Here is a 27,929-nt window from a genome sequence, read left to right on the forward strand (position 1 = left end):
GGTGCTAGTTGTTCAGTAGACTCAAGGGTGTCTTAAGATCCAGTGAGAGTAAGCCAGTGTTTCCACCCTCACAGTGAGCACCATGAGTATTCCATTCAGTTTTCAGCCAACTGTAACGTGGGAGGGCAGATTTTATGACTTGACCACGCATTTTGTGTCAACTCTGGGTGTTCTCAATATTTAAGACGCAAGTCTCTATAGGAATTCTATCCAGACTGCTATCGAACTGGAGTTACTTAAAGGGGAATTGAAGCAAAGGTTTGATGACTATAGAAACCTCTTTTGTAACATGGTACAAGACCCCATGCTTGCTCTGCTTCCTGGGAACTGGCGACACTGTGGGAGCCTCGCGTGAAGAATTGCCACAGGGCATTGTAACCTGAAGTTTATTAACTTCACCAGGCATCCCACTCTTGTGAGATTATTTTAGGTGGCACAAAGGGTCGATCAGTGTTAGTAGCATGTGTGTATGCATTTTTAGAGCAGAAGAATTAAATGAGTTCACTGTGGGTAGAGCAGAGATACAGATGAAAAACCGGTGTGCTTGGAAATGTTGCTGGAAATGTATACTTGGAAATGTTTATTGAGGATGTGATACAGGTGGAAAGAATCTATTCTGGATGGAACAGTGTTACAGAAGCTGACCACTATGATGCTTTTCTTTCTCTTTCTTTCCTTCCTTCCTTCTTTCTCTTTCTTTCTTTCTTTCTTTCTTTCTTTCTTTCTTTCTTTCTTTCTTTCTTTCTTTCTTTTTCTTGTTTACTTATTTATTTTTGAGAGAGAGAGGGAGGAAGAGGCAGAAAGAGAGGGAGACAGAGAATCCCAAGCAGGCTCCGCACTGTCAGTGCACCTAGGTGCCCCAAGGTGCTTTTCAGTGCTAGCAGCTCAGATGCTAAGAAACGCCTGTTGGACAGGACTGTTGCTACTACAGTATGTGAGATTTCTGCTCCAACATGTGTTTGACTGCTATGCTCCTTAATTATGTGGGGCAGTTTAATCATTTTATTATTATTATTATTTTTATAAAATAATAACTCCATCATTTACTTTCCAAAGTTGTCACTACTTTTTTGATCTTATCCCATATTCTTCTTCAGTGTGTGTGTGTGTGTGTGTGTGTGTGTGTGTGTGTGTGTGTGGCAGGCATTGGGTCACAGATTAATAAGTAGAGGAGTCACTGGATGGATGGAGGCAGGTTAATTTTGATCAATTGTGCCCTAAAGGTCTCTAGTCGCTTGGTGCTAAAGCAGTCAAGTTGTTTCAGACCATCTTCGGTTTATTGGTTCTTCTGTTCCTGGTGGTTTCCTAGATGAAGGCTGTCTCTTGGGATTAATGAAACTGATCTCCAGTTGACAGAGTAAATAAGGAGTCAGTGTCCATCTCTCTCCTCTCCACTGTCCTTCACCTTTTCTTTCTCCCCGGCCTTCATCTTCTCTTTGGGGCATCAGCATTTCTCCATCACTACCCTCTTCTCTGCTTACTTTCTTTACCTCCTCAATAGGCATCTCTGGTCCAGTTTCTCAGATACAGGCATCTTTTATGTTTTCGTGTCATTCCCCAGCATAACAGCCGGGTTGCCTGGCACGCTCTTTAGGTCCTGCAGAGTTTACTCTTTTTGTTGAGCGAAGTGATGTACAGAGAGCTGGATCCCCAGCTTTTCTGTGCTTTCACACCCATCCACCTCTTTTCTCGGGCGTTACCTGCGGGCCCAGCGAGTGCTTTTCATCACAAGAATAATGTTCAGACTTTGCCCCTGTGAAGTAAGATCCCTTTCCCACTGGAGTCCTTGAAGGTGGCAAACACATGACCATGAGCAATTTTAAAGGAAATTCATCATAAAGTGCCTTTTTTTTGAGTGTTGTTTGAAAAATAAGCTGTTGCTATAGGATTTTAATAAAACTGGCCCCATGCCGAGATGGAAAGCGTGTGTCATCAACTACAAAGGGAGCTTCAGCTGAGAGGGCTCATTTTGGGATGAAAATTGTCTTCCTGTTTTCTTACTACATCAATGATACAGCAATTTCTTTTATAATTTCCAGTTGTGCACAAGCCAGTCAGCAGAAAAATGAGACTTTGCTTTCCTTCCTAGCTGAGAGAATATTCTTTTTAAAAGAATGAAACACAGATAAAAAGAAGGAAGAAGGAAAGTAATAGGGGGAAAAAAATCCATGGCAAAAACATTTAAAAACTCCTTCGCGGGTTTCAGGGAAAAGAGATTAGTTTGATACACAATGAGCTGTCTTAGATCTTGTCTTAGCAGTTGCCTCTCCAGGAAGATAGGGCTCTTAGGGGGGACTGATGAGTACTTCTTAGTGATTCAGTATGGTGTGAGTAAATGTATCCTCCTTCACTGACCATTTGTCTATTCCTTATTTCTGCTTTATAAGCTAGAAAGAGAATATCAGTGGATCATTGGAATTTCACTCAGATTTTGCTCATTAAATTGTTCACACATTTTATTTCTTTTGGGTGGGGGGAGGAGAGTTAACCTCCCTAACTTGCAAAAACAAAATAAAAACTTGAAAGATTGCAAGGTCTTTGCCTTTACCATTAGGGTGGGAGCTTCGGATTAGGCTGTAGATTTTCTGCTGATAGTTAGTCAAATGTAGGGTTTCTTTTTATGTGTTTATTTTGAGTTAGAGCGCAAGTGGGGTGAGGGACAGAGAGAGGGAGGGAGGGAGAGAGTCTCAAGCAGGCTCCCCGTTGTCAGCACAGAGCCCCACATGGGGCTCAATCCCACGAATGATGAGATCATGACCTGAGCCAGAATCAAGAGCTGGACACTTAACCAAACGAGCCACCCAGGAGCCCCCGAATTTAGGGTTTTAAGGTGCAATAAAATCATCATGTTACGACAAGGTCAGGAAATGTGGTTAGGAGCCTTCACTGACTTTTGATGCCAAGTCAGGATTAGCTTTCAGAGTTGCTCCATGCACATGTGGGCATCTGGAAGCTTGGGCTTCCAGCCAGAATCTGTCCTGGGGTTGATCTTGGCCCCTTAGGTGAGGCATCTGGCGAGGAATGGTTCACACACCACAGCTTTGTAAGTCTAAGTCTCCCAACCATCAGATTGTTTTTTTATGACAACCGTTGGCTTAGATTGGACTCCCTAGGAAAGGGGGCATCACCTCTACGGGAGTGAGGGAAGCAGGGTTGCGCAGAAGGAGGGGCTGAACTGCCTGCAGTTAGTTGCAAGAGAGATTTCAGCCAATCCCTGGGATGGTCGGAGGGGTCCTTTCTGCAGACGACGGGGCCAGGCCTCGGCACTCCACTACATCTATGGTTATTGCATAAAGGCTGTCCCCAGGGCGGGATATCACCTTGAGAGAAGCAGCCCCTTGTGCAGAGGCCAGCTCCTGAAGAGGGGCAGCTGGGAGCTGTCAGCAGCCACCGTTGCCAGCAACGTCTTTCATAGGAGTGAGGGCTTTTTTTAAATTTTTTTTTATTTTTTCCCCATTTCTAAGATACAGCCAGTGATACCAACTTCATGAGGTTAAGGGAAAGAATAAATGAGATCATCCTTGTGAAAGGCTGAACTTGACTTGGTAAATGCCAAGAGCTCAATGCACATTAGCAGTTATTATTTAAGTGACAGCAATTGGATATTACTGGTAGTTTTTGTACCAGCATTCTTAGCCATCGGCCACATTTGTGGAGCTATTGAGTGTGTGCTTTCTGGGTTGCAGGTGCATGCGGGCTGTGGGAGAATGACTGTGGCTCTGAGGTGAGTCCTGCTTCTCTTACGATAACCAGGCGTACTCAGTCACCTGCTCTTCTGCCGTTGCTCCTTCTTACTCGTGGAAGACACACCGAGACACAGGACCCTTTTGTGGCAGTCAGTCGCTCAGGTGGTGCCTCGAGTCTTGTGAACCCTGCTGCCTCTTTGGGAGCAAAGAGCACTGTGTGCATAAGGCAAGTGAGGAAGTCTGAGCAAGTGTGGCAGAGGGAATGCTGACTTCATTGGGGTGTGGAGAAGATCTTAGGTGGGCTTTAATTTTTGTACTTCAAGTTTTTGCCATTTCTGGCAGTCCTGTGTGTGTGTGTGTGTGTGTGTGTGTGTGTGTGTGTGTATTCAACATTTGTCTCAACATGGAAAAAGTAAGAATACATACTGGTGCTTGCTTTTACTTACCATCAAGATTAATTATTTTTCAAGGTAAATATTGACTGAGGTGGAGACCAGGGCAAGCCTGCGCTTTTCAGTTCAATAATTCTTGATGATTTCTTCAGCGGAAATCAATGTCTGCTTATTGTACTCCCAAGGGCCGAAGCAGGCAACTCTACCTTTTAAAATAAATTTTACTTCTAAAATTAAATTAAAATCTGGGTCTTGGCATCTCGTGGGTACTGGGTACTCCTGGGTTCTTTCTACAAAATGTTAAATAAACCATTTATTGGATCTCTTGCTGCTGTCACCAGGCAGAAGCTATTACTGCTCTGCACATGGGAGGGAATCATTATAAGGTGAGCAGCTGCTACTCCAAGGAGTCAGCCAGAAAGACGGTAGGGCTTGGTCTCAGTACAATAGAAATAATAATCAGAAATGCGTCCTGATCTTTGTCGTAAAGGAGGATCAGTAGCTGTTTCTGTCTGCCTTGGGCTGCTGGTTCTAAAAGCGGTCCAGGCGAATCTGCAAGGTCAAAGCAGGAAAGGAAAGAGAAGGTCTGATGGGTCCCATGCCGGTTCAGCCGCAGCAGCAGTGGAGCCAGTGAGAGCTGTGAAGAAGCAGGTGTGTGGGGAGATGCGCGAGTGCACAGCCGTGGGCGTTCCCGGACGTCTGGGGTTTGGTAGATACCAGAACAACGGTAGCCCTTGACTTGGTCGGGAGAAGCCGCTTTGAACTCCCGGAGAATGGTAACTAAGATGACCGTCCAGAATGATTCCCTCTGGTGAACTGTGCGAGCCTCCTGTCTCTGTAAGCTGCTATGGTCTTACCGGGTGGAAATGTCAAGGATGAAACTGGTGATGAGTTTTAAGGACTGAGGCGCCCAGCCAGCCTGGGATTTAGGAACCTAGCTGTCTGCTGAATTGCAGCCAGCCTGGGAGGGTTTTGGAGCAGAGGAGTGGAGGGAGCAGTGGAGGAAGCAGTTCTGTAAGATGACTCTGGTTGTTCCCAAGACCTTACTTGTTACAGGGACCTTTTACGCACTCGTCTCATCTGCTCTGAAGAGAGACCTTGCTGTATAGGCTTGTCTATGTGAAGGCTGGCCAGGGAACCCAGCCACATTGTGTGCACACCCATGCGTCGTGCACACGTGCACCGCTGTGCCCGCCCTCTGAGAGCACTTGTGGAGTGACTGCTCGTATGAGGTCTGTTACGGCCGCATGAGTGTGATGCACAGACCACAGCCCTGTGGACCTAAGTAGGGAGACTGTAAGAACTATGAAGGCAAAGACTTTTGTCTCCTTGGTCCCTGATACATCCCCGGCACAGAGTGGGGGCCCCATAAATACCTGTGGAATGAAAGAGGCTGTATTTTACCAGTTACCACAGCAACAAGATTGACACTCTCAGGAACAAAGTAGAGAATCCCACTGGACGATGAGCCCTTTGCCTGGGTTGGGACTCAGCACACTCTTCAGTACATAATCCCGAATTGCTAAATGAACGGGTGCACTTTGTATTAGTCTAGTTTTTTTGCAATTACAAAAATAATACTTGTCCATGGTAAACACATGTGCGTGCACACACACACACACACACACACACACACCCTAAAAAAGGGTGTACAACTGAAAGTAGAACTCCTTGTCATGGTAACTTTTCAGCAGCAACTAGTATTAATGGTTTATATGTCCTTCCAGAAATTTTCTGTGTGTGTATGTGTGTGTGTGTGTGTGTGGTGTGTAAACAAAAACATATATACACAGATGTGGGAACATACTCTACATTGTTTTGCCCTTGGTTTTCTTAACTTAGACAGTGTTCCTTTTCAGATTATATAGATCTGATAGATCATATACATCATCAGATCATATAGATCAACAAAGGCATTACATCCATAGAATCCTATCATGTAGATGTAACATACTAATTTTTTGTAAAAGGGTTAGAGTTTATTTTTGAGAGAGAGAGCCAAAATGTGAGCAAGGGAGGGTCAGAGAGAGAGGGGGGGAGACACAGAATCCAAAGCAGGCTCCAGGCTCTAGGCTCTGAGCTGTCAGCACAGAGCCTGATGCAGGGCTTGAACATGAACCGTGAGATCATGACCTGAGCCGAAGTCCAACACTTAACCGACTGAGCCACCCAGGTGCCCCTGTAACATAACTTATTTAATCATCCTCCAAATTTTCATTGTTATGAATTATTTGCCATTTCAAACAACGTGATAGTGAATGTCTTTGTCGTGCTTGAAGGACACCATCGACATAGCCTCAGTGATAGTGATGCCTCTGAACCTGACATTGTGCAACATGGTGGCCCTGATCCTTATACTTCGTTCTTTGGATACGTGTCCAAGTATTTTTGTGAGATAAATTCCTAGAAGGACAACTGCTGGATCAAAGGCTACACTCATTGTAAATTTTGATATCTAATCCCCAAAATGTTGAATCATGTTAACGTGAATCAATTGATGAATCATTTGAGGGGGTTTGTATTAGAGAGCTTCAGAAAAACAGAATATATACATTTTACTGGCTCTGTGTATATATGCACATATATGTATGTATGTATGTGTATATATATATATATATATATACACACACACAAATATAGAATATTTACACATGAGTAGATTTATTATAAGGAATTGACTCATGTGATTACAGATGATGAAAATTCCCAAGATTTATAGTAGCCAAGCTGAAGACCCAGGAGAACTTATGCTGTATTTCCTTTGAGTCCAAAGGCCTGACAACAGGAGCCCCAAAGGTGTAAGTTCTAGTCCAAGTCTGAGTCTGAAGGTGGGAGCTGGATGTCCCAGCTTGAAGAATCTCACTTAGCCTTTTGTCCAGGCCTTCACCAGATTGGGTGGTGCCCACCCACATTGGAGAGGGCCTTCTGCTTTACGCAGTCTATCAGTTCGAATGTTAATCTCATCAAGAACCACACAGACATACATACTCAGAGTAATGTTTAACCAGACATCGGAGCACCCTGTGGTCCAGTCAAGCTGGCACATAAAACTAACCATCGCAAGATCATTCCCCAAAGATTAAAAATGAGGAACAAATACGATTCTCTGTTTTAATGCAACGTGAGACTAAAATATGACTTTTGTTTCTGTTCCATTTGCATAAGTAAGTGCACTAATACTCAATGATTCATACACGTTACATTTTGTTTTTAGATCCTTAGTCTTTGGAAGCTATAAGATTTAATGCCAGTAAATATATTCCACCTTTTTAAGCACTCATTAATATGTTAATGCCAACCGTAGTGGCTGGCATAATGCTCTCCATGAAAGTCCAGTTTAGCCTTCCTTTTACGTGTGTAATCTTGAAAACATCATGGGCACTTTATATCCAAAGGGCTTCGGGATCAAACCTTTAGCGATTTTCTTACTGATGTTTCTCAGCTTTTAGTTCATCAGCAAATTCCAAACTCATCCTTGATGATTTTTATTGCCGTAATAGTCATTCAATTTCATTTAGAAATGAAACAAGTGGCCTTTGATCGCATACTCTTTGCAAAGCCTGATGCACTCTATTGAATCTGCTGTGTTCCCTTTGTATTCTAAAAGCAGGAGCTGCACTAGAGACAGCTTGACCTTACCGTGAGAAATAGCATTTTATCACGAAACTTGGCAGAGCCTTCAATTTCCTCCCGTTTAATATCTGTCAGTCATTCTTATTGTCCAGGAAACATTCTCTCCGCTCTCCATGTGAAAGTTGTTATCTCTGGTGGCAGATACACTTCTCTGGGGCCAGATCATTCTCATCCTACAGCTCAGTCATGTTGCATTGCCGGATCCCTGTGCAAAACCACTCGTGTTCTTTCAAGTGTGGCTGCAGAGTTAATGATGCAATAGAAAGCCACTGGATTCCCTGCACACACCATTGTTACCCCCTCGTCCCCCTGAATGGTGTGCCAGTCTCTTTGAGCCTACTGCTGAGCCCAGTGGGCATAAAAAATAGGCTGAAATGAAGGGAGGAGGTCATGTTTATCAGATCACAGCGTTGAGCTGGAAGGGACGTTAGGTTTTGTCTGATTATAACCCTTCATCATGAAGGCAAGAAAGCTGAGGCCCCGGAAGGGGTACTGACTCGGCCAAGACCACCCAGCTCACTGGTGTCAGAGCTGGGGCCGGGAAGCATAAATACGGATTCACAACTAATTTAACTGAGGTGTAATTTGCATACCCTAAAATGCACAGAACTGAAGTATCCAGCTGATGCGTTTTGAAAAATGTACGTATCTGTGTAACCGTAGCCAACACACCAGTCAGGATCTAGAACGTTTCATTGCCCTCAGGAATTGCCCGATGCTTCTTTCTAGTTTTAAAGTAGATTTTTGTGGGGTACCTGGGTGCTCTGCTGGTTGAGCGCCTTACTGTTGATTTCAGCTCAGGTCGTGATCTCACTGTGAGATCGAGCCCCGTGTCAGGCTCTGTGCCGACAGCGCGGAACCTGCTTGGGATTCTCTCTCTCTCTTCTCTCTCTGCCCCTGCCCCACTGGCTTGCATGTGCCCTCGCTCTTTCAAAATAAACTTAACAAAAAAATAAAGCAGGGTTTTAAGGGGCGCTTTGGTGTCTCAGTCAGTTCAACGTCCAACTCTTGATTTTGGCTGACAGCCTGGAGCCTGCTTGGGATTCTCTCTCTCCCTCTCTCTCTGCTGCTCCCCTGCTTACATGTGCACATGTGCATGTGCTCTCTCTCCCTCTCTCTCTCTCTCTCTCTCTCTCAAAATAAATAAACTTAAAAAAATAGAAGTAGGTTTTTGATTCCTGATCTAGTGTTTTGCTACCATAGACCCTTTCGTCAGTGTGTATGTACGTGCGTCATTTGGTGGAGAGAGCCTGGGGCTGGAGACAGAGTTCCTGGGCTCTTGTTCTAGTTCTTGCTCGATGAACTGAAGGATATTAGGCAAGCAGTTTCACCGAGTCAGTGTCTCTGCTGGGGATGGGGTATACACGGAGGGCCAGATTATAAATAAAGGCGATAAGGCTTGCTTTTCGTTCTTCCTACCCTTCTGAGAACCTTCTTCTAATTCCTGGGCTATAAAGTGTCGCTTGCTCTAGCTAGCTCCTCCTTGATTCTGTACTGGTTTTGAGGTAGTCTAGATAACATCGCAAAGTGTCAAGGTTATTAATAACCCTGATCCTGGAAGCGCTTGTATTGAATAATTGTGGTGACATCTATAGTTTATTGGGACCTACCCTGTATCAGGCATCAGTTTCAGTAGTCTGTACACGTTGCCTAAATAGATGTTGCCTTATACAAGCCCTTTAAATTGTGGGGTTTTACATAAGGCCGTCTGAGGCTCGGGGAGGTTAAGTGTCTGGCCCGCAGCCTTAGGAGAGGTTTTATTGGGACTCAGATCTGTACAACTCCAAAGTCAGGACACTTTCCACTCTGTTCCTTTGCCTCTGGGGAACTTTTTGGAGATGACAGTGCCTTCGCCCAAAGGGATGCCTCTTTGAGGGTGGAATTGTAGCGTATCCTCCTGGAGGGAGAAGGACAGCTGCCCAGGGCGTTCATGGACAGCTTCTGCATCGTCCCAGTGCTGCCCGTGACGTCCTCCTGGTTCCAGGACCATCGTGTGAGAGGCCTGACAAAGTGAACAGCATATTGCCTGTGTTGGTGCAGCTATGCTTAACCATGTCGGGGCGATCGATGCCCTGCGGTCTTGGCTTCAATACGATGGGGCAGATGGGTTCTTGAGGGCAGGCAGTTATTATAGACAATATTGGCTATAAAAAGGGGGGATTCCAGGCCAGAGTGCACAACTATGTGTTAATTATAGCGAAAGGGAAAGGAATTATCACTTACTCATTCAGGGAAATAACTCTGTCCAGGGACCTCATGCCCACTAAAGGGGTGCTCTTTCCTTCTCCCCAGAGCATGAAGAGAGGCGTCCTGGCTTAAGGGCGTGAACTGAATCTTGCAAAGAAAAATGCTTCGGAAGCGTGGCGTTCCGGTTACGGCACCTAATTTCATTCGTATACCTCTGCTTGTCATTGTCGGACTTGCAAGTTTAGCACACTGGTCTTTTAGAGGGCCCTCTTAGCTACAAAGGGTTTTCCTGAAGTGGTGCAGCAGAGACTGTGAGAAAGAAAAACAACTCAGCAGCTGTGGGTGCCAACTTAAGTACAGCACATATAATTCAGAACATACGTCTTGTGCAGGGCATAGGCGAGCACTGTTCTGCTGTGGAGCTTCGGGAAGGGACCTGAGTCTGTCTCAGGAGTGTCCCTGGCTCCAGCCTGCTCCCACTTGCGGCCCTTTTCGGTAACTTTTTAGCTGGACCTGCTGAGAGACACTGTTAGGTGAGGAATCAGTGTAACACACAGATTTGTTGGTAACACACAGATAAACGTGCTGCCTTTGGCCAATACCTGGGGACAGTTCTGGAAATGCCTTAGTTGTTTCTGAGCTGGGCTCAGTGCAGAGACAAACTAGGGCCCCTGGACTTTGGAGTGCTGAGGCTCAGTGGGGTCGGTGAGCTTTGGTGCTGGTGAACCCCACACCTCCTCCTCATCTTTCATTTTTGTGTATTTATTTTTGAACGTTTATTATTATTTTCTTTATTTTTGAGAGAGTGAGAGACAGAGCGCGAGTGGGGTAGGGGCAGAGAGAGAGCGGGAGACACAGAATCTGAAGCAGACTCCGGGCTCCGAGCTGTCAGCACAGAGAGAGACCAGCGCGGGGCTCGAACCCACGAACTGTGAAATCATGATCTGAGCCGAAGTCGAACGCTTAACTGATTGAGCCACCCAGGCACCCCTGCTCCTCATCTTTTAAAGAAAGCTGCCTGAGGTCAGAGACCTGCGGCTTGATAAAAGGAGATCATATAGCAAGCAGTTTCACGTGCAGCAGGACAGTGGAGGCTTTGAGGGGTTGCTTGGCTACAGCAGTCTGCACCCAGCTTGTGGTTTTGCCTGATCGGTGGGACAAAGAAATCTGGTCACTTTTGCCTCAGCAGTTTCAGCCTTTAATGGCATAGGGATGTCAGGCTAGAATGCTTCTCAGAGTTGGAGAAGACAGAGAAATTGGGTCAAGTTGTGCTTGTTCATTCCGGGATCAAAGACAAATCCGAGTCTTGGGAGGTGGCCACCATACCCAGGCTGACATAACTTTCCAAAGAGCTAACTAACCTCCTGACCAAACCAGTGAACCAACAAACCATTAAGGACTGGAGCTCTGAAGCCGTGCAGGGACCCCACATTTCAGCCTGAAGGGCTGTCACTTACACCTGCTAAATGTGTAGAAAACAGAACTTGCTTTGTGTACCAGGGGACATGTTTTTCTTTTACAGTTCACAAAATCATTCTGTGGTTCGCCAAACAAAGAGTAGTCATTGTTGGGCAATGCTTGAGAACGTTCATTTAGGACCAATTTATTCTTTCGACCATTCCATCCAAATGTTGTTTTCCAGGGTCTGTTGCCACAAAGGAACAAGGGTACTCTGAGCTGCTCGACACCACACCTTGCCCTTCAGGCCGGCCGTGGTCCTGACCGTCTCCCCTCTGGTTGCCTTGGTCCTGATAAGTTCTCTGCCCATTAAAGCCTATGGGTGGCCACTGGAAGAAATTTCCCTACACAGAGCCTAACCCAGACAGAATTTACTTTAATGGTCATCTGTAAGAGGAGTGGCTCCTTGGTTATCATCTGTGCTCTTTAATACCGAGGGTGAGGAAAGGCTCTTGGTTTTACCTAGGATACACCACACCGTGCCTCAGCCATTCACGTTTCCATGCTCTCGCAGGCCAGAAGGACCCAAGGTGAATGGTGAGCTATCTTTAATTTGGAGATCGATGACCGAGGAATCTCACACAAAGAGCCCAGTATGAGTTTACTAGTCACAGGCAAACCTCAGGTTTTCCCCTTGTTCCTGAGCCATATCCCTGCATGACCTTGAGAAAATCAGTTAGCCACCCCAAAGAGGGTGCTTCTGGGTGTCTCCTGAGCTTTACTGATGTTAGCAAAGCTCAACAATGGCCGCATTTTTTATTTAAAGGCAGGAATAGGGTGAATGAGACAGGCTTCTTTTGTGACTACAGAGCTCTCTTTGCCATCCCGGTTGTGAACCTCACTTCATGAACGCGTGCTTCAGGCTCACACTGAACACTTACTTTATGAAAAGGAGAATATTTTACAAAATGGTCTCATTTATTCTTAACCAAGAACAGCTATTAACCCTCTGGGGGTTAAATCAAACTTCTTAGCTCCAAAACACAACTCAAGTAGAAGCACTATAATTTTCATTTTTTTCTCCAGATTCAGAATCCTGAATTTTTTTTTTTAAAGAAAAGTGTACATTCATTTTCTCTGAAAATGACAATTTGTGCTCCAGATTTCCAGCTCTGTGATAAAATTGGATTCTTTGAAGAGGCTTAGAAACTAATTTGAAAAACCTAAGGCCCATCAGTAAATGACAGAGAGTCCTTTGGGTACCACTTCCTGCTCCCTAGTTGAAGGAACCACAGTATTTTGTTCAAAACAAAATCTTCCATTATCCTCGATGTCCATCATTAGGCAATCCAGATTACATACTTTTTGCCTATGAAAACTTCACTAATTCTGACCAATTAAGTGGGAAGTTGATTTTCAGTCACTGTAAAATCTAATGGAGAATTCTTAGAGAAATGTATTTTTATGTTTTTTAAATATATATTCTAATACTTATAATTAGCACTAAAACACTAAAAAATATTTTCTGACACATGCAAAAAGATTTCTTCTCACTCCCGTTCCTCCCAATTTTGATTTATATTTTGTTTAGTTGTTTTTAATTTTTGAAATAAAGTAAAATACAGAACAGTCTGAAGAATAGTAAACTATACTATACCCATAGTCCATTAGCATTTTATTATATTTGCTTTTGATCTTTTTTTAAATTAAAAAAAGTAAAACATTTCAGATAAAATTGAAGTCCTCCTTGTTCCCCAATCTCTGTGTTGTTCCATTCCCAGAGGTCATTGAATTTAAGATGTATTCTTAAAATATTGTTAATATGTTAATATGCCTACTTAGGTATCAGAGGGCAGTATGTGCTAGTGTATGTGTGTGTTTTAAATGTACACAAGGGACATTTTACTCTATGGATTTCTTTGTATATATCCTGTGACAAATTGCTTTTCTCATTCAACATTGACTTATCTATGAACATCTGTGTTAGTGAATGAGTCTTGTTTGTATGTATTATCTATTGATGTGACCTACTTGGAATTACTTACATCATTTTAGTTGGTTTCTGTTTGCTTTGGTTTTTCCATTTTGTTTGCTTTTCCCCCCCTTCTTCTCTTCTTCTTTTTTAAATATTTATTTTTGAGAGAGAGTGAGCGAGTGTGCACGCAAGCAGCAGAGGGACAGGGAGAGAGAGGGAGACACAGAATCCGAAGCAGGCTCCAGGCTCCGAGCTGTCAGCACAGAGCCCAACGTGGGGCTTGAACCGATTAATCGGTTCAACGTGGTGCTTAATCGATTAAGCCACCAGGCACCCACCTCTTCTCTTGTTTGGTGGGATGGTCAAGTTATCTCCCTTTCTTCTTTCCTCCCCTACTTTGAAAGTTAATGAATTCTGTGTCTAGCTCTTTAGTAGGTGCCTTTACAGTGTTGTTACTTTAAAATATATACTAAGGTTCGTTTCTGTTCTCTTTCTAAGCAGGCGAGGAATTTAGCACGTCTTGTTTCTACTGCAAACAACCATCTTCGGCCTCCCAAGTTCCCTGTTGTCTGGAGTTCCAGCCCTGCCTGTTTGTTCTGAAATGCAAAAGAGCAGTTATTATCGTTTGCATATTCTGTGCCAGTTTTCTCTTTCTTTTCGTACCATTGCTCTTGAATGTTACCTGTCACTGTGGCTTCCTGATCTTTCTTGCCAGTCTTTCTTGCACCAGTGCTTTTGGTGAGGGTCAGTTATTTCTGTTGGGCTTGGGATGTATAACAAATGCTTTTACGTTCCCCTCACTCTAGAATGGTCATTGATCTGTGGGTAGGATTCTGCTGTGGGGGTTTTCCCTCTGAACACTGTGAAGGTGGATCTCATTGTCTTCTAGCCCCTGTTGCTTCCCGGAAGTTTGAGGCCATCCTGCAGCCAGTCTGAATGTGTGGTTTTTCATTTTGAGATAATCTGCCTTCTCTGATTTGCAGAATTTCTCCCAGTGTTCTGTAGTTTCACTACAGTGTATTTGAAATTGTTCTTACTTACCCTGCTTATGACTCATTGTGGTTTTTACTTAGTCTAATTCTTTCAGTTCTGGAAAATTCCTATCAATTGTCTCTTTATTGCCTCTTTTCAAATTTCTCTATCCCGTTCTTCTGGAATTTTGACCAGACATATACGGAAGCATCCCCTTTCTTTCCTCCATGTCTCCTAGCATCTTGTTTATACCTTGTTGTTGCTTTTTTTTTAATGTTTATTTTTGAAAGAGCACAAGCGGGGACAGGGGCAGAGAGAGGGCAGACAGAGGATACGAAGTGGGCTCTGCGCTGACACGCTGATGGCAGCGAGCCTGATGCAGGACTCGAACTCACAAACCACGAGATCATGACCTAAGCTGAAGTCGGACACTCAACCGACTGAGCCACCCACGCACCCCTCTAGTCCATATTCTTAATTTCTTTATTTCTCTGGGTCTGTTTGGTCTTATTTTTCCAACTCTCAGTTTGCTAATACTCTTTGCAGTTTTTTTTTTTTAATTTAAATGAGCATATTTTCATTTTTTGGATTTCTACTTAGTTGTTTTTCAAATTCAGTTGTTCTTGTTTCAGAAGCTCCTGTTCTTAGATTAGGGATTTGTGTGTTTCCCCTTTGTGACAAGAGTACTACTTTAGAAATGTTTTCAGGTGTTTTGTTTTTCTATCCCAAAAGTGTTTGCACCCACAGTGCAGTGTGACTGGCAGGGCTTCTAGGAAAGGGGAGAGGAAACACCCCCTAGTTTTTAAAAAGACATTAGTCAGCTTTAGTCATCAAGTCAGATTCTGTTTGAACCCACAACAGGGAAGTAAGCTTGAAGTCCAGGCTCCTTCACATCTAGAGAAGTTATTTTTATCACCCGTAAGGTCTAAGCGATAAGCCAGCATCAGAAAGCAGGAAGTTATTCTGTAGGGAGGGTGAAAGCCCCAAAGCCATCACTTCAAGGCTTTGGGTAGATGTGGGGCCAGCCACATGGTCAGCCACGGGCCCAGCCATGTGGGCGTGCCGCCTGCACAGCCACACAGGGCCCTGTGCTTAGAAGGGCCTGGTACTTGGTTTAGATGTTCTGCCATCACCATCTTGAATTTCCTAATAAGTTTTGAACACAGGGCCCTTATTCCTTTTGCATCGGGTTCCAAAAATTATATGGCTGGTGCTGGTACTAAGGGAAGTCCTAGGAGACAGGAGGAGGAAGCAGAAGAAAAACTGACCTTCATTGATCTTAGGACATTGTGGGTAGAAGAGGCAGGAGAGACAGTGAGCGAGACACATGGGTTCCACTTCCTCTCTGGCCCAGGAAGGAGGATGTTATTTGACTTGAGAGGAGCATCAGAGGTGGAGGCCTTTTATCTCATTTAATGCTTTGGAGTAAGGAAGGAAAATTCAGTCCCCTACCTCCAAAACTCAGATAGTAAAGCAATCTGAAGGAGACTTTAAAATAAAAAAAGTTTTACAATTTTTCAAGAGTATGGCTCCGTAGGATTGTAAATTTACTCCCACTGTACTCAGGTGAACAGAGAAAATGTAATTTAAAGAAATTTTCCACCCTTCACATTTCATGAAGGGTTCCCATCTATATAGAAGTAGGAAGAAGAATCTAAATTCTAAGTTGAATCCAGTAAACCTGGCCCAGTGCAGTATCTCTTTAGGCCTAATTTTTGTGCTTGATTTCAACATGCCCGGGTGCTCAGATTTCCCCGTTTTCCCATCACTCTCCCAGGTGGTGAGTGGTGATCCCGAAGGATGTAGGGAACATGTGGCTGTGCACCGGACCTTGAAGGATGGAAACCACTTCCTGAGGGTGGTGAATCGGCAAGACCGGAACCTCGGTCCCTGATGACGCCACGAAGATGCTGTCTTAGCCCTGGATGGTCTCCGTCCTCTGCAGTTCTTGCAGGTGAGAGAGAAATGTGTTCCTGTTTGGTTAAGTGGTGATTATTTTAAACTTTCTCTTATGGTCAGACACACTTCATTCTAACTGTTACAGATACTTAGGCCGATTCAGTTTTTTTTGCTGTTACAAGCTATGCTCCAGCTAGCATAGTGGTCCAAACATCTCTGCGTATCAGTCTGAGAAATGTTAGAATGTGTTCCCAGAAGTCGAATTAGCAATGAAAAGATTCACACACATTTTTTATTGTTCTGTGAAATACCTCGCCTAACTTGGGAGGGCATTCTTAGGGAGGATCTTCCCGGGTGATGAACAAATGGGGTGGGAATACGCAGATGGGAGGTGTGGTGCTGGCAGTGGTTGACGTGATATCCGTGTCGAGCGGAAACTGTCGTTCCCTTGGTGAATCAAAGTCAAAGTTATAAAGGATAACCCCAAAAAATAGTTGTGTGTCAAGCCTGTCAGGTAGTTACTGTCAAGACTTTCATTTTAATTAAACTATAGAGCAGTAGACCCCTTCCCCCGCCCCCCCCCCCCCAAAAAAAAGAGCTACTATGCTGAGTCAATTATCTTCCATGATTTTAGTTCACTCTGGATTACTGGGAGGTCATTGTTAGTAGATTAGGTAAATCTAGTTTTTTTTCAAACTGCAGCAAAAAAGCCCTATTGGAAAAGGTAGATTTTTAAAATTTCTCCACGTGTTCAGATTCAGTTGGTCAGGGGTGAGGCCCAGAACCACACTTTTGAACTGACACACAACTTTGAGAAGCACTTATCCAGATACTTGAAAGATTTTTTTCAGCTATTGGCTGAAATCCCGTCCGTCAGTAAATCTTAGTGCCTACTGGTCCTCAGTCCTTCCAGAGCCGCTGACCAGAGATGGGCATAGAGGTGCTACAGACATTGGAAGTTCTGGTCCTTTCCATCAGCTGATTGACATTTTGTGGCTCTGGATTTAAAGTAATGACCACGCTTATGAATAATGGATACGACATTTTAGGAATTATTTAATGTATTTTTTATTCCTCCTAAATCAAGATGCCATATGGGTCCTCATCCTTTTAATCAATGAATTTCAGTGCTTCAGGGGCTGGGTAGTCACTGGCTACAACACCAAAGTCATTGCTCAGCTTTGACTGTCAAATGAAGCTTTTTATGTATTGTGTCCCCAGGGAGCAAGTGCTGTTGAAAGTTAGCTCCGTCAAGAGAGAAAAGGAATTTCTATATTTCTAAAGCTCCCTTTATATATCATTTATTTCTAGTCTTACTGGCTTCTCAGTAGAGAATGAGATCTATAAAATCTCTCCTTTCCATATTTTCTTGAGGTTTTGTTTGCAGTCATGTACGTGATTGATTTTTATGTGTCTTTCCTTCAGCGGATGTCAAATTCTTTAGCAATTAAAACAAGTGACTTGATTGTAATATTCAGTCTTTGTCTGTGTTTATTTATCTTCTGGATCTCACTGGTTTGAAAAAAGTATATTAAAATCTTCTCCCATTACTGTATTTTATCTGTTTCTTTAAAATTTTTGCAATCAAATTGTACCCTAAGATTTAAAAAACAAAACAACAAATTCAACAACAACATCTCTTACTCTCCCCACCCCCAGATTCTTACTCCCCAGAGGCAAGCACTTTCCTCTCTGCTTTATCTTCCTCCATATTGCAAAATCACATGTAACTTTGACTTTTAAATTTTAAATATTACCTATTGGCTTTTTACCCTGGGAAATGAGTTTGGGGAGAAATGGAGATAAATACCTATATTCAGTCTGCCACACGTACAATCTTAGAGGAGGGTTTTGGAAAAAGAGAAACAAAGGCAAGTGGTGAGACATATGGACCCTGGTTCCTCTTCTGCAGGTTCCAAACCCCAGTTGGCAGGGAAGAGGGTAGTGAGTATTAGAATTAACAAGATATACTCAAAAATATTTATTGAGGGGGCGCCTGGGTGGCTCATTCGGTTAAGCGGCCAACTTCGGCTCAGGTCACGATCTCATGGTCCGTGAGTTTGAGCCCCGCGTCGGGCTCTGTGCTGACAGCTCAGAGCCTGGAGCCTGTTTCGGATTCTGTGTCTCCCTCTCTCTGACCCTCCCCCGTTCATGCTCTGTCTCTCTCTGTCTCAAAAATAAAATAAACGTTAAAAAAATTAAAAAAAAATATTATTGAGTACGGACTGTTGTAGTAAAATGCCACCATGAGCTTGCATTGTTTTGAGAGAGCCAGACAATAAGCAAATATGTAAAATGCATATCCAATGGTTAAAAACAAAAAATGCTATGGAGAAGACAAAGCAAGGAGACGGACAGCACAAAGAGGCGGGGCGGGGGTGGGCTTGTGGTGTTTTTTGTTTTTGTTTTGTTTTGTTTTACCAGGTTAGATAGAAGGCCTAAGAAGGCAGTATCTGCATAAACCCCTGAAGTGGGTGAGGGAACTGCCTAAGGGTGTTCCAAGAAGAGCCAAGTGAAGGAAGGGCAGAGGGAGGAAATGAGGTTGGTGAGGTAACAGAGGGGCCCATTGGCAGGAAATGGTGAGAGTAGATTGGGTAGGACCTTGTACGGACTTTGGCTTTTACTATGAGGTGGAAATTTCTGGAGACTTTTGAATAGTGGAGTGACCTAATTTGACTTTGGATGAAAGGGATCATTCTGGCCGTTGTATTGAGAATAGGCTGGAGGGAGGCAGAATGTGGTGGAAGGAGTCCAGCCAGGTGACTAATGCTGATCCAAGCACAGGTAAGAGTGAGTTAGAGCAGAGTTATGGCAGTGAAGACAGAAATGTGAGTTCTGGATTTTGAGGATAGAGCCAGTAAGGTTGCCAATGATGAACTTTGGCAATCTGAGAGGAAGAGACCAGGCATTCTGGCCAGAGGAGCCGGAAGGAGAGAATTGCTACTCTGTGTGTTGAGGAAGTTCGTAGAACGAGTGGGTTTGAGGTGGAAAGATCAGAATTGAGTTGTGGACAGGTCAGGTTGGGGATGCCTGTTGGTTATCCAGATGAGACTGTGGACTAGGCAGTTGGATATTGGAATCCAGAGCCTGTGGGAGAGGTTGGGACTTATGATGACATTTGGGACTCTTAGCAGAGGTGGTACGTCAAGCCAGGGGACTAGATGCCACCGTGGGAATGAGTATAAAGGAGAAGACAGGAGAAGAGAAGAATAGGCCTAAGGCCTGAGCCCTGGGTCACTCCCCAGTTAGGGGTGGGGGGAGGAGTCAGAGAAGAGTGGATAATGAAGTTAGAGGAAGACCAGGAGTTTTAGGGAGCCAAAAAGAAAGTAATTCAAGGAGAAAACCCTGTCAGCTGTCCAGTCCCGCTTGATTCGGGACATAGGATGAGAACTGAGAATTGGCCACTAGGTTGGGCAACATGGAGGTGACCAGTGGACTTGAAAGGAGTAGTTTCAGTGGAGTGGTGGCAGGGGGGAAGGAGGGGAACCATGGACGAAATCATATTGGTGCAGTCTTGACTCACAGAATGTAGCACATGCCTGTGGAGTCAGAGAACACAACTAGGAGAATGTGTCCCTGCATAGGGAGCACAGGAACGCTCAGGGAACGAGTGGACCGGAAAGTATGAGAGATGAGCAAGCACGACTCGCGGCCAGAGGATAGATACCTCAAGGATAACAGTCTCTAGCAGTGGGTGTTAGCACAGTGTCCAGAAGAATCAGGTGGGATCGGGTCCCTACAATGGTCAGCAGGTTCATGGGTCCAGGGAGAAGATCAGCCCAGTCTCCTCATGGACGACATCTGAGAAGTCCACTCTGCCACCAAAAACATGCCCCTCCTCCCCTCCCCTCCCCTCCCCGGCCCTCCCTGGCCCTCCCCTGCCCTCCCCTGCCCTCCTCTCCCTAGCTGGTCTTGAGAGCTTTCTGCATCACCTGCATCAGGGAGATTTCCGGTTTGTACTTTGACCCCGGAGTGCGTTGTTGGTTCCCTTGCCCCGACTACCAGTGTTAGCTCTTAGGTGTCGCCTGCACTGGCACGGGCAGTGTCTTGTAGTTCCACAGCGCTGCAGCTGTTTGAGGATTTTTGCCTTTTTTCCCAGTCTAAGCCAAAGGCTACTGCAGCCGAGGAGAATTATGGGTACTCTAAGGGTAGAGGGGAAATGAGGGCAAAGTGGGTTTCCCAAGGGCTGGGTGCGGTGTGCAGAATCACGTGTTCACAAGTGGCCTGTGGGCAGGCGAGGGCCAGGGGGAAGCTTCCTGGTGGAATTTAAGGTGCCAGCGCCTGAGGGAGGGGGTCATCCAGAATCATCTTGGGCCCCACCTCCATCTTTCCCAAGAGCCTGGCATGTCACCACGTTCCACCTTAGAATCGGGGCTGTCATGTCACGTGGATCTGGATTTGCATGAATCTGCTATCCCTGCTTTCCTCCCAAACTTCAGTCCTGCCAGGTTGCTGTAAGGATCAGGGATAACGTATCTAAAGTAGCAGGCGTATCGAGGTGCCGAAGAAATGCTTGCTATCACTAACAGAAATAATGAGAATTGCATTAATCTAAGCCAGTAGTTTTCACAGATTTTCTCAGAAGTCCATGGTTAAAAAAAGGGAAATTTAATTTAGACCACCGGTTTTCAAATCTGGCCATGCTCAGAATATTCTCTGAGGCTTGTTAAAAACACATACCCTGTTGTCAGTACTCAACATTCTGATTCGCTAGCTTTGGGGTAGGGAGTGGGCATCCATCCGTGTAGTTTAACAAAGTTCCACGGGTGATCCTAGCCCCAGTTGTATATTAAAATAACTGGGGAGCTATGAAAATGACAGGTACGAGGGCCGCGATGTGGACCGACTGAGTCAGAATCTCTGGGCAGATGGGCTCTACTGTCTCAAAGGCTCTCCGTGGATTTTAACGTGCCGTTAGAAGTTCTGAACTTCGGTTTGTATCGTCGTCTGAGCTACTTGTCAGAAACCCAGGCGCACCGGTGCCCACTGGTGCCAGATTGCCTTGGGTGGAGGCCCGGGGGTCTTAAGCCTAGCAAACTACCCAGGCTCTGATGCAGAAACGGTGTTAAGATTCTCCAATTTGGTTGCACGTTGGAATCCCCTGGGATAATTTAAAAGGTGCTGACAGCTTGGTCTCACCCCCCCGTTACTGTGATTGAATTGGGATGGGGTGTGGCCTGCTCATTAAAACATTTTAAAGCTTTCTAAGTGATTCTAAAATCCAGCAAATACTTGAGAGCCAGCGGTCCCCAGATCAGTAGCATCAGCATTATCTTCTGGGAACCTATAAGGAACGCAGATTCTTGGGCCTCCTCCCAGACCTACTGAGTCAGGAACTCTGGGCGCGGAGCCCAGTGATCTGTATTTTAACAAGTGGTCCTGGTGCACACTGAGGTTTGAGAACCAGGGGACCAGAGCTTGCCGATTAGCACAGATCACTTAGTGAGGACTAATGGGTCAGGTTAGCTGCTTGGCACGTCAGTGCAAGGGGCTTGGCCCCATCGGGTTCAGCGGAGACAGTGGGAAAGGCTGCCAGCTGCAGCCCTGGAAGAGCGAAGCTCCCCTCCAGGGAGGTCAGCCTCTGGGACACGTGGGGAACCGAGCAGCTCTGAGGTCAGCCCTGCACACACCGCCCTTCCTCCGTTGAAAAGCCAGGATCTATGGAAAGAGAGCCTAGCTACCCCCCCACCCCCATCCCCACCCCGGGGTAACCCCAGGGGCTCTTAACAGCTGCTGCGAGCTTTGGTGAGAATGAACCTGAGCCCCCAGGTGCAGGGATTGTTAAAATTCAGCTTGCCGGGCCCTGCACCAGCAGGTTCTGCTTCTGTGGATCTGGGCATTTCCCACAAGTACCCACGATGATGCCGATACTTCAGTCGGCGTGTGACGGTGTGTAAGGCAAACTGAGCACGCTGTTTGTCGTCTTGATGCTTGGTGAGACCAACTTACGAGACCTGCAGCTTTTAGCCCTGGCTTGGATTCCGAAGGGTTGGGCTCCTCCCTGGATGTATGGGTAGCAGAGCCAGGTCACTGGGTGAAGTCACTGGCCAAGCCCAGGGCCCGGTTCCAAAGCTTAACTTTTGAGGTCACTGAGAAGCTTCTTTGGTTCTAGGGCCCCCGGCCCCATCACTGCAGTGCAGTCTGGCTTCGCACTGTCACTCTGGTCCTCCCTTCCCTGTCCGCTCCCCTGGCTTAGGAAATTCTGCTGTGTGACAAATCTAGTTTGCGCTACCTGACCCTAATTGCTCGGGACTGGGGGCACATCACAAGTGGCCGCAGGCAACAGGTTGAAGAGAGTCCCCTCGAAAAGAGAAATCCGAAACGCTGCACACGATTTCGCCTCTAGACGGTGCTAGCTTTTTAGAAAACAAGGCTGTTTATGTAACAGATTGGCAGTTTGAGCGGCTGTGTAAATGTCATTCTTTAAAAATAAAGATGAAACTCTCAGTTAACTCAAACAGGAACAAATTAAAAAGTAGACCGAAACATCTATTTCGTGAATACAATTCATCCGCTGTCTTTGGTACTCCAAAATGATACCTTTTGTCTAAGTGCTAAGCGGCACCCTCCCACTGGCTTTAGCTAGGCAGTGACAAAACAACAGATCAACTCCCTCCCTCCAGTGAAGAAGAAAAACCCAGCCAGTCAGCACAGGCTTCATGTGACTCATCTACCTGGAGACTGAATCCTTCCTATGCAGCCAAACCTGTAAGCCGAGCAAGCTAGTGAAGCAGGACCGAGGTGTTGAGTTTATCCCCCTAAATATATTGAAGAAGTTTTGTATTGAGAGTCTCAATTGTTCTTTAACCCAAAAGATGATGATTTTTTTTTTTCTGGGGAGCTCATCAGGAGTGTCCTTGAAGTATCAATTTTCAGCCGTTTTAAGGGTATGTCTGTAGCACATAAGGCTACCTGATTTCGAGGGCTTTGTGTCTCCTTTGCTAATGTGAGAATCCCAAGCTTAGCTTCAAAATGGAGTCACTTGGGAAGCTTTTAAAAATCCCACGGCTCAGGCACATACCCTAAACCAATTAAGTAAGGATCTGGAGGTGGGACCCAGTCAACAGTACTTTTTAAATTTTTAAAAAATGTTTTTATTTATTTTTGAGAGAGAGAGAGAGAGAGAGAGAGAGAGAATGGGGGAGGGGCAGAGAGAGAGAATGGGGAGTGGCAGAGAGGTTCGTAGCTGAACCATATCCAGTCATATGGCTGCATTTAATTAACCATTTTCTGATTTTTAGACGCCTGTATTGTTTTGCTTTCTGTTATAATAATCAACGCTTTGATGAATGTCTGTAGATAATCCCATGTGCCGTGAGATTATGACCTGAGCCAAATTTGGATGCTTAACCGACTGAACCACCCAGGCGCCCCAATAGTACTTTTTAAAACTCCTTAGGTGATCATGTGAAGCCATCCCTTTGGTTCCTTCACTCTCTGTTTCCACGTCTTTTCCTGCAGTTCAGACCCTAGTCCCTGGGGCTCGGGTGCAGGGACCGAGATCCAGTATTCACACTGCTTTCTTCTGATTTCTCTCTCTGAGTTCTCTTGCAGACTGATCCCAGGTGGGCCCATCTTTAGTATCTTAATGCCCATCATCTCATGGGGCACCTGGGTGGCTCAGTCGGTTGGGCGTCCGACTTCGGCTCAGGTCACGATCTCACGGTCCATGAGTTCGAGCCCCGTGTCGGGCTCTGTGCTGACAGCTCAGAGCCTGGAGCCGGTTTCAGATTCTGTGTCTCCCTCTCTCTCTGTTCCTCCCCAGTTCATGCTCTGTCTCTCTCTGTCTCAAAAATAAATAAAAGTTAAAAAAAAATTAAAAAAAATTATGCCCATCATCTCAGATCGCTACCCTTGACCTCAGGCTTGAGGCCCTAGCCATGCAGTAATTGACTGGTGGATGTGAAAGAGAGCTCATAGATTGTTTAGTATGTTGGTTCCAAAATATCAGCCCAGAGAGTAACTCTTCTGAATAAGAATAACCCAGGGAGCCTGTTAAATTATATACTAGGCTCAACCCCAGAGGGTCGCATTCTGTAGGTCTGGAGAATGACCGGGAAAGCTGTATTTTAACAAGTGAAACCTCCCATACGTAAAGGTAAGAGAATCTCAGAAGGGATGTGACTTGTTCATTGTCTCTTGGCTTGTCAGGAAAAGAGACAGGATTAGAATCGGGTGTCCCGACTTCTGTGAAAAGAAGTCATGCTATGGCTAAATATGATTTTTGTTATTTCCACACACACACACACACATACACATACACACACACACACACACACACACACATAAAACCCCCAATGAATTTAATTTCCAGTCTTTACTGGTCAGATATTAGGGAAAGAGCAAAGCATTCCTGAAAGTCATATCTGGTTTTCAGGCCCTGCTTAGCCTCACATTAACTGTGAGGTTTGGGGTAAGTGTTTTCCTCTCCCTGAGCCTGTGTCTTCATCTTTCCAACAGAGTACTGCTGGTCTCCTAGGGTTTGGGGAGAATTAAATGATACACCGTTTATAAAGAGCTGAGTGTAGAACCTGGCGGCTGAGTAAAGCCTCAAAACCGGTTGCTACTGTTTCTATTATTATTACTATTTATGTTGTTCAGCACCTGTCTGGCTCTGTGATATGAGGGAAGGAGAGCCAAAATGATCGCCCAGGAGGGACCCACCATGTTCTTTTAGTCTGGTGATGCTGGAGGCCCTCATCCAACTCAGCATGTTAGGGAAAAAAAAAAAGACCTGCAGGCACCTGAAATTTTGTTAGCTACGTTTTTGTGGTTACACATGAAATACACATCATTGTGGAAGGCACTTGAAACGTTTAGAATCGTTGGAAAATATTGCCTTCGGTCTTTACACTCAGAGCATTATCATATTGTATGTAGGATTTTGTATTTTTACTTTGAAATTAACGATGATGGTAGCACTTTTCTGTCATTAAGTTTTTGACTCTGTCACTTTCATAGCTGAACCGTATCCAATCATATGGCTGCATTTAATTAACCATTTTCTGATTTTTAGACGCTGTATTGTTTTGCTTTCTGTTACAATAATTAATGCTTTGATGAATGTCTGTAGATAAGTCTTTTATGAAGTTTCTGATGATTCTTTCAGCATAAAGACCTGCAGTGAAGAGTTTGGTGTTAAAGGATATGTGCTTTTATTTGTTTTTTTAAAGTTTATTTATTTTGAGAGAGAGGGAGAGAATGTGCACATGGGAGGGAGGGGCAGTGAGAGAGGGAGAGAGAGAATCCCAGGCAGGCTCCATATTCGGTGTGGAGCCTGACACGGGGCTCAATCTCACGACTGTGAGATCATGACCTGAGCCTAAATCGAATCAAATGCTCAAGGGACTGAGCCACCCAGGCGCCCCAAGAATATGTGCTTTTAAAGATTCTTGCTAAGTAGTTGCCAGATCACCTTTTGGAAAGTTGTGCCGGCTTGTGCCCCAGAAGCCGGTGGTGTAACCAACTTTGAGTATTTTAACCTAATTCCACAGGTTAAAAAAAAAACTTATTTTGGTGCACTTAAAGACATTTATTAGTAATGCTGGATTTTTACATATTTATTAATCATGTGTAGTTTGTTCCCTGAGAACTATCTGTTAACTTGGTCTTTTTTTTCTCTTGGAATTTAATGTTTTCTCAATCTGTTTGCACAAGCATTTATATATATAGGTGACGGGTAATTCTGGAAACCTCTTTTCACAGATCTTTCAACCAACTATAGTGCAGTTTGTGTGCACATCTGTCTGTTGTCATAAAGGCTTACCCACTAAGGGAAATACCACACACGTTGTGTAGGACTTGGGATGGTTAACTCAGAGCAGCTAGAGCCCCACGTTCCCTTAGGTGGGGGCTCGATGGAATGGTGGGGTTTGGAGTTACATGGACCTGAGTCCGCATCCCGGTTTTGCCCCTTACAGGTTTCATGGGCATGATTTTCCTCCTTAATCTTTCTGAGTCTCACCTTCCTCTTCCATGAAATGGAACTTCTTACAGCTAGTTTGCAGGGGGTGTGTGAGGAATCAGAGAAATGGTGCTTATATAAACAGCCTGATGCACACATCAGGGTCAGGCACCAGCAGTGGAGGCAAGGATACCAAGGTATTGAGGGCCCCGACCCAGGACTGTCACCCCAAGGATTGGTGGCCTGCTGTGGCACGGTGGCTTTGGCCCTGTGGAGCCATGCCAGTTGTACGAGTGGTAGGGGTTTAGTGGAGAGCCTTGGGCACAGGGATCTCTTAAAGGACCCAGAGCCGAAGATGAGGAAAGCCGTGCATGCTACGGGACTAATTTTGAGAGACTGTTTGGAGGTTCCTGAAATGAGAGCAGGGAGAGGATTTTGCAGTGGGCTAGAGCCAGAGAAGTATTGTTTTCTGTTGCTGTTGTGACCCCGCTTTAACAACATGCTGTGCTCTATTGATAACAGATGGGGAAATGGTGCAGGGACTTGCTCAGGATCACATGGCCCATCGCTTTCAGACACAGGTCTCCTGACTCACCAGTTACTGTTCTTGGCCATCTTGTCACCAAGGGGATTTTTCTGAGTCAGCAGATTTTTACATTTGGTGCTCATGGTACTGTATTAACTACTTGAATTTCTTGGAACTGGATCCAGACACCAAGGACAGGATGAGGGCAAGGGCCACTCAGCCACCTAGCCATGTCCCTTACATCTGGCTCAGTCGGGGAAGGGAGCATGGGGCACTTCAGCGAAGGACGGGGGACCCAGGCTCTACTTCTTGGAGCCCTGTGGGACAAGTCTAAAGAGATCTTGTTTCTGCAGGGTAGGTGCTGGACACGGGCTGGGTCGGCACCACCCCTCGGCGGGTGGGGTGCGGGCGCCCCTGGGGTCACTGTATTCTGCCCCTCTGTTTTCCACCCCCGCGGGCCTGGTGGATACAGGAAGCACGTGAAGTTGAGGGGACCCTTCAGACAATTTGAGCCAAGATGCTTTGCTGAGTTGCATTGGTGGTTATTTTTATTTGCTAAATCCGACAACCCTATGAGCCATTAAGGATCTGCTTTAACGGAATCTTTTTGTTTAGCTGTGTGTGTTTAATTGATCAAATTCACAGGTTAATTGACTCAGGGCTTCCTTTCACTTTGTATTATAGACTTCAATCACGACGCTCGTCATCGAAGTATTTCTTATGCTTCTGATTTGTTTTGATTATGGCACTGAGCTCTCCAGTAAAAACAGGCAGAGAGGGGTGTTTTCTTCTGAGAGCTGTTCTCGTTTTAGTTGTGGGTTGAAGGGAGTGGGGGTGACTGCCTGTGGCTGGCCATGGCCTTTGAAGGTCAGAAGCAGGAGGGGGCTGTGGACACCCTTCTCCCTCGTACACATGGCCTCCTGTCATGTCTTCGTGCACAGGAGTGGATGCCACCTCATGCATAGGTGGCGGAGTGGGCGAGGGAGTGGGCGAGTGAAAGGAGGGGGTGGGCGAGGCAGCCTGGGGCCAGCATGCTGTGCTAGACCCACTGCTCGCTGGGCCAGGCCAGCCTGTTTGGCGTTCACCGGGGTAACCTGTTGCCAGGAGAATAGCAGTAACTTCCCCATGACAACACTGGAGCGAGGTCCCTGGCATTGCAGACAGGGCCAGAAAAGTCTGGCCCTCCAGTAGGCCTGCTGTTAATGAGCATGCATTTGCTCTGCAATCATTTCCGGAAGGGTGGAGGGGGCAGAGGGCACTCACCAGCTTCCCAGCCTCTCCAGCTATCAGCTCCTTGACAACTCTGCCTTTTCTGTCCATCTGCACACCCCGGACTGCCTGTTTTTACAGTTGCTTG

At 45.4% G+C, this 27,929-nt stretch overlaps 1 protein-coding gene across 3 annotated transcripts in view; it reads left to right on the forward strand.

Moving 5' to 3' along the window:
- Nucleotides 1–27,929, forward strand: part of GLIS3 (GLIS family zinc finger 3) — a 540,949-nt gene that overhangs the window by 25,660 nt on the left and 487,360 nt on the right. For 2 of the 3 annotated variants that reach the window (XM_042913531.1, XM_042913532.1), the window contains one exon: nt 16,021–16,197. In XM_042913531.1, coding sequence (XP_042769465.1) covers nt 16,137–16,197 — 61 coding nt within the window. In that variant the 5' untranslated portion in view covers nt 16,021–16,136. Of the gene's footprint in view, nt 1–16,020; nt 16,198–27,929 lie in introns of those variants that run through there. The other variant, XM_042913530.1, reaches the window with a different exon arrangement.

This window comes from Panthera leo, chromosome D4 (genome assembly GCF_018350215.1).
Source record: "Panthera leo isolate Ple1 chromosome D4, P.leo_Ple1_pat1.1, whole genome shotgun sequence".
In the NCBI taxonomy this organism is placed as follows: domain Eukaryota; kingdom Metazoa; phylum Chordata; class Mammalia; order Carnivora; family Felidae; genus Panthera; species Panthera leo.